The sequence below is a fragment of the Odocoileus virginianus genome, chromosome 4 (genome assembly GCF_023699985.2).
Source record: "Odocoileus virginianus isolate 20LAN1187 ecotype Illinois chromosome 4, Ovbor_1.2, whole genome shotgun sequence".
NCBI classification, from domain to species: Eukaryota; Metazoa; Chordata; class Mammalia; order Artiodactyla; family Cervidae; genus Odocoileus; species Odocoileus virginianus.
The window spans coordinates 29,023,033-29,035,808 of record NC_069677.1 but is presented as its reverse complement, the minus strand read 5'-3'; the positions used below and the strand labels follow the sequence as shown (position 1 = coordinate 29,035,808).

General features: G+C 37.3%; 1 protein-coding gene across 15 annotated transcripts in view; it reads right to left on the bottom strand.

Annotated features, from left to right (window-relative positions):
- Window positions 1–908: 908 nt before the first annotated feature.
- Window positions 909–12,776, bottom strand: part of PEX5L (peroxisomal biogenesis factor 5 like) — a 272,998-nt gene continuing 261,130 nt past the window's right edge. For all 15 annotated transcript variants that reach the window (XM_070466356.1, XM_070466358.1, XM_070466359.1 and 12 more), the window contains one exon: window positions 909–11,022. In XM_070466356.1, the coding sequence (XP_070322457.1) occupies window positions 10,818–11,022 (205 nt within the window). In that variant the 3' untranslated portion in view covers window positions 909–10,817. The remainder of the gene's footprint in view (window positions 11,023–12,776) is intronic.

Genomic DNA, 12,776 nt, shown 5'->3' with positions numbered 1-12,776 from the left:
ACTCCACCCTGCTGAGTTCAGTGAGCAAACTCGAGCAGAGTGCCTACTGAGAATCAGTAGTTTACTTCCACAGGGCAAAATGCCAAAATTAACTACTGGTGCCTGAAGTTCTGATTCCTTAAGCTGATCGCCAGCAGGTGTTAAGTAAGGAAAAAATATATCAGTCCTTTGTGAACTTTGAAGTGCTGCATAGGTAAGGTATTACCTTAAGGAGCCCTGTAAAGAAATGTGAAGAACCATTCAGACCCTGGGCTGCTTTTGTACACACACATGGAGTGAAGCAGCTATGAAAGGAAATTAATATTCATATTTTAAAAATTGGGGAGGAGGTTGGAGACATAGAAAGGGTTTGAGTTATGCCAGAGGTAGGAGGGGAGCCACAGTTCACCACTAGGTAGATGGGACTTTAGTGCCTGGAGAATAACAGTGAAGCAGGAATGAAAAGATATACAGCTTAATTTTACAGAGGAGAAAAGAGAATCCCACCAAGGGTAAGTGTGGCCTCCAACTGAAAGAGACAGGGCACTGAGGAGGGAATCCCCAGCTCCACTTGGCTGGCTTCTTGCTGTTCAAATCTCAGCCCAAAACACCAGGTAAGAGAAACCTTTCCTGACCTGTCCAGATAAAGGAGCCCGGTCACTCTCATTTCTTACTAACCTTGTTGTTCTAAGATGAAGTCTTAATACCCAACAGAGTTGTGCTATGATATGTAATATTTCACTAAATATACAGAACTTACTTTGTTCTTTTAGCACTTTTAATAGATAAGAATGGTGCAAAGTACTTCTTGTTGATATCCAAGCTCTTCAAAGGTTTGATTTACTTACCACTGTTCTGCTCTAGAACAAGACCTGTACTTAGTATGTGCTCAAAGATTTGACCAAAAAAGAAAAAGACCCTAAAACAAATATATTTTAATACTTTTATTCTAAAAGAAAAAGCCCCACAAAAATCCACCAAAGCTCAATTTCAGGTTAAATAATATTTTAGACTTTAACAAAGGAGGAGGATTTTAAAGATTTTTTTATCTAAAAATGCATTCCTGATTTCCAGATAACTCATGCAAAATTATAGTGCTATTCAATAAAAAGACCTTTTAACCAGGAGTACAAATTGGATTGTTTGATTTGAAGCAATTCTGATCCCTCTATCCCATTTTGAAAGATATTTGAAAAGACCTTGAAGCCACAGACAAAGTTTATTTGAAAACATAGTTTAAAATTGCACAAATATAAATACAATTTAATAATGTGAAAAAGGGGAAGGCATGCTTCCATTAAGTACAAAAATACTACCTTAATCTTGGTACTTTGCAAATTATAAGCCAACAGAGTAAATTAAACACATCAATCAATATGATAAGAGATTTTTATGGTAGTAATTTTATTTCAAAGAGCAATGCAGGGAAATACTAAGATGAAGTCTTAATACCCAGCAGAGTTGTGCTATGATATGTAATATTTCATTAAATATACAGATACATTGTCATGTAGTATGCCAATAAATTTAATACCCCACCCCTACTGTCATTAATTTACTATAGGTCACTTAATTTGGGTTGGTTTTAATTTAAAAGCTCAATGTAAACATTTAAGGTTAATTTTTTTCTGTTATCTATTGAGGTTAAAAATGAAATCCCAAGATTTTAAACATAACTGAGCATGATAAGGAAGCATCACAGAAGAAGTTGTCCCAAATAGTATTTTAGATTAGATATGCAATATTCATAGATATATAAAATATATAGAAACATCTCTTCTAAATAGTTAATAAATGCTTGTTATAGTTTGTAAAAAGTTTAGTAAATTAATCAGGTTTATTTTCAACAAATGTAAACAAAGTTGGGCAATGAAAATTGAAGAGGGTTTGGGTTATATGATATGGGGGGAATTGAAAATAAATTAGTAAAATTTAGGTTTGCTGTTTCCTTTGTCTACTGGTAACACGTTCAATCATGAACATCTTTCTCATGTAGCACAATTCCTTTCTGGTATTTTTATATATCTCATTGAAAAGGCCAAACTACCTCATTGAGTGTGTATATTCCTTCCATTTCCTTCTCTAAGAAAGAAAAATCCACATTTTATGGTAAGTAAAGAACTGCCTCATTCATTATTTTCCATCTTATTATTTTGAGTACAGGTTTCTGAAAGTGTTCCAATGAGCCTGTCAGGTTTTGCTGTGACACTCTACAAGAGTTCTTTATCGGGGAGCAGTCCTAAGAAAACAGTTTTGAGATCGGGGCACTTATTTCCCGGGTGTGCTATTTTGGTATTTCTGCAGAGGGTGCAGGTAGTGGAAACGTTATTCAAGGCAAAATACCACTTGAGAGTTTGTGAAATCACACACTTTAGTTTTCTTTTTTTCCCTCCTCTTAACTGTCTATTGCTTCCACACAGTGGGCTTGGTGCTCACCTACATGTGTGTGGGGATATGAAGTGGACAAAGCTGGCATAACACAGGATGCCACTACTGTCTGACTGAGCTTTGCCCCCCCTCCACTTCTGGTCTCCTTGTCCTTATTTTTCCTTAAAGCAGGTATCACAGAAGGTCAGTGAGAAGACTTCAGAGTTTGTTCTGAGTGACTGTGAAGTCACCTCATCAACCTTGAATGTCAGTGTGTTTACACAGATTGACCATGTCCAGTTTCTTAAGGGATGTGGCCCCAAGTAGCTCACTTACCATATGAACAGGGCTGTGTTGAGGACAGTGGTGTGATAGATGCCCCACCCACTATGTGACATTTGTGGAAATTAAGACCCTGTGTCCACTTTGCCTTATGTTTTTCATGCACCTGATGTTACCCTGACCTCCCCACCTTATTAAGAATGTCAGCATTTCTAACTTAGAAAAAATTTGAAGTGCACTCTTAAAATTGTGCTGAGGCAATCAATATGCTTTTGTTTAGTAGCATTCAGACATGTGGATTTTGTTTTGGGTCTGTTGTGCCTCAACTGCTTTTTAAAAACTGTTCGGATGTCTAAATATCAGGTTTCCTTACAGGATTAGTTTGGCGCTGGCTGCAACACTGCACTGCAGAAACCAGCTGTGTGAATCTCTAAAGTTTGGTGTAAACAGCATGAGAACAACCTCAAGGATAGGATACTAAAGGTAGAAAAACTGGAACACAAAGTTCATGGAAATGCTCCCTGTTCAGAAGCAAGGAAAAATAAGCTAACCTATGAGACTTAATCATGCACAGGGTAAATTTACATTCAGTAAAGTTATCTTGCATGCTTTGGTTAATATTCGAGTAGGCAGACTTTGCAAGTACTAATGCATGCGTTATCTCGGTACCTGAGGTTATATGTTTTACTTTTTAAAAACTGCCTTTTTACAAACCTTATGCCAGAGTTCAGATAGCTATAAACACTCTTAAAAAATATATAGATCTATCTACTTCTTAGTTCAAACAGTTTAATTTCAACCAGTTCTATAAATACTGAAATAAGGAAATTGTGCAGTAAAATCTGGCGAGGGAATACATTTGAAATTATTTTTACAAAGTTGAAATCATGCGTGTGCATGTGTAATAATTCCTAAAACAGGAGGCCTCAAGAAGATGGCACACAAATGAAGCCTTCAAAACACCCTGTTACTAGAATGCTTCTAGAAGCATTTCGAGCAATAAAAACAATCACCATAGCAACAACAACATACAGACCAGTTCTGTGCAACTGATTCAGGGACAAATGAGGGACACAAAATAATCATTTTGCTTCTTCTGTTTCTGAGGCACACAGACAAAGCTTATGGTACAGAGTTTGGGAGCTCCTGTTATAAGTAGGACTAATTACAGTTGTATTCAAGTCTTGCCTGTATAGCACAAATATACTAAAAAGACTTATATTAATGACTAGACACAGACCTAAGATTTAACATAATAGTTCTCATAAAAGAGAATTAAGTAGTTCTCTTTAATAATAGAGACAGAACTATTATGTTAAAGAGGAAAGCAGCATAAAATTGGAAGTGAGTGGGTCCTGGACATTCCAACCCAGTTAACTGTCACAAATTTGCCATTCTAGTTGGAACACAGATTGGCTGAGAAAGCGCACCTCAGTTTTCTACTAAACATTTCCTGGTGGATAAGATCTGCCTTTCTTTCAAGGAGTCATGGGGATTGAGTGGGAGAAAGCAAAGGGAATGATGACTCAATGTGATAGGCCCCTTATTTCTCCTTTACTCCTCCTCTGCCTCATTGTGAAGGTACAGGAGCACATGGAAATAGCCCAGCAGACACAGTTATAACATTTTGAAATTCAGCAGTGATCACTGGCCATCTCTGCAGTTTCATCCTATTTACTAGTGAAACTGGTCCTTGAAAGTCACATGAAATGGAGTGGTAAAATAGTAAAAATAGTAAAATAGTAAAATATTACCATTCTCTAAGAGATCTTAGGCTATTTATTACTCAGTAACCCAAGAAAAAATGTACTCAAAGCCTTCCTAGAGTACCCCAGAAGGTAACCCAAAACACCTGTCCTTTCAAATGGAAGAGAAATTTGAATGATGATTTTACATCATGAAGATAAGATGCAAAAATCAGTTCTGCCTTAAATGTGTCAACAATTAAAAAATAGGTGTATACAATACACACTGATCTGAAATCTTGCTACTTAAGTTTTTGGTGCTCTGATTTCTATAAACTTTCACTTGCTTTCCAGCAACTGTTTTTACTTAATTTTGTTAAGTTTGTTTATATGATGATACTTTTTATTTATAAAACAGAAACAGACTCACATATTTTGAAAATAAATTTATGGTTACCAAAGAGGGAAACATGGCAGCAAGGATAAATTAGGAGCTTGTAATTAAAACACACAATGTAAAACAACCAACAAGGACCTACTGTATTGTACAGGGAACTCTACTCAATATTTTATAATAAGTTATATGGGAAAAGAATCTGGAAAAGAATGAGTGTGTATTTTATATATAGTGAAATTGGTATATACATACATACATATATGTGTGTGTGTGTGTGTATATATGTATATGTATATATATACATATAGGCAACCCACTCCTATTTCCCACTCTTGCCTGGGAAATCCCACAGACAGAGGAGGCTGGCAGGCTATATCCCATGGGGTTGCAAAGAGTCAGACATGACTTAGCAAATGAACAGTAACATATGTAACTGAATCAGTATGCTATACACATGAAACTCACTCAGCACTGTAAATCAACTATATACTCCAATAAAATTTTTAGGAAGTATCACTGAAGGAAGACATTCTATGTGCTTGGATTAGAAGAATAAATATTGTTAAAATGGCCATACTACCCAAAGCAATCTACAAATTTAATGTGATTAAATTAATCAAATTTAATTAAATTTGATTTAAATTAAATCCCTATCAAATTACCCATGATATTATTCATAGAACTAGAACAAACAGTCCTAAGATTTATATGGAACCATAAAAGACTCAGAGTTGCCAGAGCATACTAAGGAAAAAGAACAAAGCCAGGAGGCATAACCCTCCCAGACTTCAGATGATACTACAAAGTTAGAGTAATCAAAACATCATGGTACTAGAACAAAAACAGACATAGGGATCAATGGAACAGAACAGAGAACCCAGAAATAAACCCACACCCCTACAGTCAATTAATCTTCAACAAAGGAGGCAAGAGTGTAAAACAGAAAAAAGACTCTCTCCAACAGGTATTGTTGGGAAAACTGGACAGCTGCATGTAAAAATCAATGAAATCAGAACACATCCTCTCACCATGCACAAAAATAAACTCAAAATGGCTTAAATATAAGACATGACAGCATAAGATCCCAGAAGAGAACATAGGCAAAACATTCTCTAACATAAATTATGGCAATATTTTCTCATGTCATTCTCCCATGGTAGTAGAAATAAAAGCAAAAATAAACAAATGGGACCTAATCAAACTTATAAGCTTTTGCATAGCAAAGGAAACCACAAATAGAAAAAACCTACAGGCTGAGAGAAAATATTTGCAAGTGATGTGACCAACATGGGTTTAATTTCCAAGATATGGAAACAGCTCATACAACTCAACAACTGAAAAAATAACCCAGATGGAAAATAAGAAGAAAATCTAAACAGATGTTTCTTCAAAGATGACACCTAAATGACCAATAGGCACATGAAAAGATGCTCAACATTGCTATCATTAGACAAATTCAAAACTATAATGAGTACAACTTCACACAGGTTAGAATGGCCATCATTTAAGAAATCTACAAATAACATGCTGGAGATGGTGTGGAGAAAAGGGAACCCTACTACACTTTTGGTGGGAATGTAAGTTGGTACAGTAACTATGGATAATAGTATGGAGGTTTCTCAAAACACTAAAAATAGTTACCATATGATCCAGCAATCCAGCACTCCTGGGCATATATCTGGAAAAAACTACAATTCAAAAAGATACATGCACCGCTATGTTCATAGCAGCACTATTCACAATAGCCAAGACACGGAAACAACTTAAATATCCATCAACAGAGGAATGAATAAAGAAGATGTGGTGTACACACACATATATATATAGTGGAATATTACTTAGCCACGAAAAATAATGAAATTGGGTCATTTGTAGAGACATAGATGGACTTAGTGAAGTAAGAAAGAGAAAAACAAGTATCGTATATATGTGGGATCTGAAAAAATTGGTATAGACAATCTTATTTACAAAGCAGAAATAGAGGCAGAGACACAGATGCAGAGAACAAATGTATGGATACCAAAGGGGAAAGTGGGGGTGGGATGAATTGGGAGATTGGAATTGACATATACGCAACTATTGATACTATGTATAAAATAGATAACTAATGAGAACCTACTGTGCTAGAGAACCTAGCACAGGGAACTCTACTAAATGCTCTGTGGTGACCTAAGTGGGAAGGAAATCCAACAAAGAGGGGATATATGTATATATATAGCTGATTCACCATGTTGTACAGTAGAAACTAACAGCAGTGCAAAGCAACTATACTCCAATAAAAATTTTTTAAAAAGATGTGCATATATACAATGGAATACTATGCAACAATAGAAAAGAATGAAATAATGCCATTTGCAGCAACACACATGGATATAGAGATGAAGTGAAATAAGTAAAAATAAGAAATAACAAGTCTGGTTACAGCCAATCTGTGGGCGTAGAGCCCAGCACTTTTTGACCGTGGCTGTGGCTGCTACATCGTGGCCTTGAAAAAGGCAAGAAGAGACCCTCCCTCCATCTGGGGCAAGAAGATCAAGGCTCAGGCTCACAAAAGCCACTTGTCTGTCTAAGGCTCATAGGAGAAATGAGAGTCCACTGACAGATCAGCAAGAAGATCCCCAGAGGTTCAGCAGGAACAAGCAATGATCAGAAGTAGCCATCAGTTTCTGCTGGCACACTGCTCATCCAATCACCATGACTTTAAAGTAAAATGACTCTTATTTTCCCACCAAAGACAAGTTCTGAGGCTTTATCAAGCTAAAAACAGGTCTTCTTACAATAATAGCTATCCATCATAACAAAAACAAATTTTTCTCACTACTTTGCAAGTTGTTCTCCTGTGCACATTAATTAGCTTTTAACTATTGTAAGATTCTGACAGTGACTCAGGAAACTCAAACCAGGGCTCTGTGACATCCTAGAGGGGTAGAATGGGGTGGCAGGTTCAAGGAGGAGGGGACATATGTATACCTATGGTTGATTCATGTTGATGTATGGCAGAAACCAACACAATTTGGTATTGGTTTAAAATAAACAAACTAAAAAAAATGAGAAATATATGTAGAATCTAAAATATGACACAAGGTGGGGGGATGGGGTAGTTAGGGAGTCTGGGATTGATGTACACACTGCTGTATTTACCATGGATAACCAATAGGGACCCACAGGGAACTCTGCTCAGTATTATGTAACAATCTAAATGGGAAAAGAATTGGAAAAAGAATAGATACATGTGTATGTTTAACTTAATCACTCTGCAATACACCTGAAACTGTAACATTGGTAATCAACTATACTCCAATATACAACAAATAGTTTTTTTAAAAAGTTGAAAGAAAATATGACACAAATGAACATATCTACATAACAGAAACAGACTTACATATGGAGATCAGATTTATGGTTGCCAAGGCATAAGAGGGGTGGGGGAGGGATGAATTAGGAGTTTGAGGTTAGCAGATGCAAAATATTATATATAGAATGCATAAACAACAAGGTCCTACTGTATAGCATAGGGAAATGTATTTAATAACCCATGATAAACCATAATGGCAATGAATATAAGAAGAACTTATATCCATGTATAACACAATCACTTTACTGTATAGCAGAAACTAACAACACTGTAAATCAACTATGTCAATTAAAAAAAAGTATTGAAAAACTTTGTGTCCTCTAACACAACTCTTTGAAGTTACTTTGTATTCCAAAAGCAAAATAAAACTTGGGCTGCAAAATCTGCCACCACATAGGAACAATCAAAAATCAAATAAAAATATCCCACATTTACCCTGTTTTCAGGCTTTGTTACCGATTTCATGCAGGTAGTGCCAGCAAGGCTATGAAAGCAGCCTATGTTTATTGCAAATTCAGCTGACTACTGAAAGTATAGAATGACTTCATAAATAGAATACCTGTAAAGTTTGTCCTAATGGTCTATGATGGATGCAAGTCAGCTGACCAGCCAGTGATGCACAGGGATGGAGAGGATAAGCATGCAGAGAATGGATCTATTCCATTAGGGATACTCAAGCAGGCATCTGTCACGGACTGGAGTTGGGCGCTAAGAGTCCATTCCAGACCGAGTTTCTAGGATTCTGAAACTAAAGAATACCAGGTATTCTTTTGAAAGTATTATTGAGCTCTGTTTTGCTTCTCAGACCGCAGGGAAGGAGGCCAACCCTGGGTTGGGACTCCTGCCCAACAGTGAATGCCCTAGTGCCTCTGTCTCGCGCTGGCCAGATGGAGGCATCACCTAGCCCAGGTAGGTTTTGACAAGAAGATAAAAGTCTGGCACCACCACAGGCCCTCAACTCTTTGTCTTTATCCAACTAGGATAGGTTATGATATGTGGAAGCCTCAAGTGCTTGTGGTTTCATGTGTCCTTGGGATCCCTTCCTACCCTAGAGACTTTTGACATAGAGAAGAGAGCATTTCTACCTGTACCTCAAGAGTTCGATGTCTTAGCATGTGTGTACATTTCCTCTCTCATCTTCCAGCAGAAGCTAGCTCCCCAGTCAATTAAATTCTTGAACCAAATGCTGTTTTTTTTGTGTGTGTGTGGTAACTATAATCATGAATGTATCCAGCTATTAGTAACCAAAGAACATGAGGAAAAGAGATGGGCTCGGATTGCTTTGGGGAAGATTCTAGAGGAAGGACAGAGACACAGTGAAGACGAAAAGGACCACTTAACCAGGACAAATTACTCGAATTGGACTTCAGTGAATTTATATTTTGGTTAGAATTTTGCAAACAATTTTTCTAAATCTTTAAAAAACGATGTCTTTCCAAATAATCACCAAACTCCCAACTGGCACAAAACACTCTGAAGAACTGAGTGGACCATAACCAATTACATAAAACACTACTGCCAGCAGAAAATTCCTGATGCTTGATACGTGTTCAAAGTGAAAGCTACGCATGCATCTTTCATATTAAACCACTGACGTTCAGTGAGGTTCAGCTTGAAGACACTGATCTTCTATCATTTAGAATGCAAAAGGGTGAGCAGGGCAGATTATTATGGAACTAAGAATATGCATAATTTTAAGGGAAAGATGTATTTATCACTCAAGAAATACTATTTAAAATATTAACAGTTTAAAAGGAACATTAACTGTGAATGGCAGTTAGAACACAAGGAAAATATGACATTTAAGCAAGTTAATGTTAACTCAATAGAAATCACATCATCATCAAACTTTCTGTAGAGAATTTGTGAATGCTACCTTATCTTTTGCTTAAGTTCATACAGAGTCCCAGAAAAGCATGTGAATAAGATCTGTGTTTGACATATTTACACCTATATCTTATCTGCTTTAAGAAAAAACACTCCTTCAAAACCCTACACTATGAAAAACTATTTTCAGGAATTTTTATTTGGTCCGTTGATCTAACAAGGCTGAGATCGCAAATCTTTCACCCCCAAGTTAAAAATTGGAGCAACAAAACAAAACTCCAGCAAGGCATAAATAAGATAGTAAAGTGCATATATACAATCCCAGAAAACTTTTGATTGGGAAGAGCAAAAATTTCTAGTGCAAAAACTGCTTTTGCCAGCAAAGCTCCCTCTCTGAAATCAAAGGGCTACAATAAAAGTTAAAATTGGAACGTGTTTAAGCAATGCCTCTTTTCAGTCAAGAGTTAATATATGTGCATGCACCTTGGCCCAAACTATATTCAACCTGGTAAAAGGGGGGAATTTCAGAGGACAGTTCAGAAACAGAATTTCCTGATCCAAGGCACTGCTTTCTCCAGGTGCCCCATGAGCAAGTTCTTTAGATGTGCAAGCTGATGTCCATCAGCTGCAAGGGAACATACTTGCAGTGTGCTCACGGCTTGTGAAGCGTATTCAAACACGGTCACTTTATCTTGGTTTTGTCTTGTGTCTCTCTGTTCTTTCGAGCCCAAACTTGACTCTCTGCAACGTTTTGTGCTTTTTGTATTTGAACAGAGACTGGGCATTGTCTGTGGGAATTCCCTTGGGTTATATCACCATGGCCTTTTGAACATCCGTTTTTATCTTTTTTCTGGAATTCATAATAAAATAGTTTTGCATTTCTCAGTACAATTACATAGATGAAGGATTTTTTTCCCCTTTTCCTTCAAGGATCCAAGTTGAAAGCTCTTAGGAGGACATCCAGATCACCGAGATTAGCCGCCTGGAAGAGTTCCGGCTGGTCCATCAGAGAAAGGGCAATTCTAAGGGCAGCCCAGATATTCCCAGAGATGGCAGGATGAGGGACTTGCTGCTGATTCCTGCTCTTTCTTTGCAAACTGAGGGCAGTGAGAAAATTGCTGACCGCTTCTCTAAGAGGGTAAAAAAACAGACATTTAAAAATTCAACAGATTTCAGAGTTAGCCAACTTAGAAGTAAGATAAAAACGAATTATCATCTTGGTCTAAAGTCCAAAACCACCTCTTTGGTGTTTTGGATCACGAGGTGAACAGCTTTCTGATTCTCTCACTATTCCTTTGTGAAGTCATTGTTAAACATAGTGAAATCAGAAAGAAGGAAAGTAAACTATGTTTTAGGTATGTCACATGGGACAGTTAGAACCATTGCTAACTCATTAATGCATTTGATTTTCTCCTTGCTCCAGGAATGATCTGATGACTTAACACCTTTACAGATATGATTTGTATAAACAGAGGCGGCATCTGACCTTACTCTGAAACTATGTAGTTTAGCTTTTTTCATTAGTTTAACTTTTCTCAAAATAGGAGGCAGCCAGGGTTCAGTTGAGTTTGAGTTTCAAAGCAGCTGGTTATTTAGCCTTAGGCAAATTTCTTCTCTAAGTCTCAGTTTCCCCAACTGAATAAAAGTCATTTAAGAACCTTGTTGTGAGGTATAGCTGAATCATTTATGTGAAAGCTCTATCATTAAGTTAGGTCAATAGCTCTCCATGTGTGGTCTGGGGAACTCTGGGGATCAGTGAGGTCAAAATTATTTTTATAATAATACTGAGATGTCATTTTACAGATTCATTCTCATTTCCTCATGAATATACAATGGAGTTTTCCAGCGACTTTTATGATGTGTGATATCCCAATAGACTGAATGCAGAAGCAGAGTAAGAATGTCTTCTATAAGCAAGATATTCAAGAAATTTGCAAAAATGGTAAAAGAATGCCACTCTTCTCAGTAAACAGCTTGTCTGGGGGAAATTTTTTTGGTAAAATATATAATTTATATAAACACATAATTGGTTTATTATTTTTAAATGAATCTCTTCAACTTTTCTCAATTTCTAATATGGTAAATATTGATAGGTATAACCCACATAAACAAAAGTCCCTTCAGATTCTCAATAATTGTTACAAGTGTAAAGGTGTCCCAAGAACAAAAAGTCTGTGACCCGCCTAGTCAGATGCTCTCCAAAGGCCTAGCTCCTGTGGTCCACGACCCTGCTTCTGTTGCTTGTGTGCCTGGAGTACTTCCTGGAACCGCCCTCTTCAGGTCCCCATCACCTGGAACATGTATTACATATCTGACAAACTTGTCTTTGCCAAGAATGACATCTCTTTAACTTGTTTCTTCTTTACTCTTCTTAAAAGCTTTTCACACATTTGATCTCATTTAGTCCTACAAGGCAGTTACTGTTAAGCATCCTAAGAAACCATAAGGAAAGCAAGGCTGGATTTCTGATTTCAGCGCACATGATTCAGGCATTTGCTCATCAACACTGCTTGGCTCAGACAGTAAAGAATCCACCTGTAATATGGGAGACCTGGGTTCAATTCCTGGGTTGGGAAGATACCCTGGAGGAGGGCATGGCCACCCACTCCAGTATTTTTGTGTGGAGAATCCCCTTGGACAGAGGACCCTGGTGGGCTATGGTCCAGGGGGTCGCAACAAGTCTGACACGACTGTGACTAAATGCACACACATTGTTAGATCTGCCCGGAAGTAAAGGGCACTGGAGGTAGCAATTTGGGTAATGGAAGGGAGTGGGTGTTTTCTCATCACCCCTCTTCTGGATTTCTTGTGATCAAGCCAGAGAGGAGGATTTATAACAGATGCACAAGGAAAGTTTGCCATGGAGGCACTTTCGGCTTCCTCG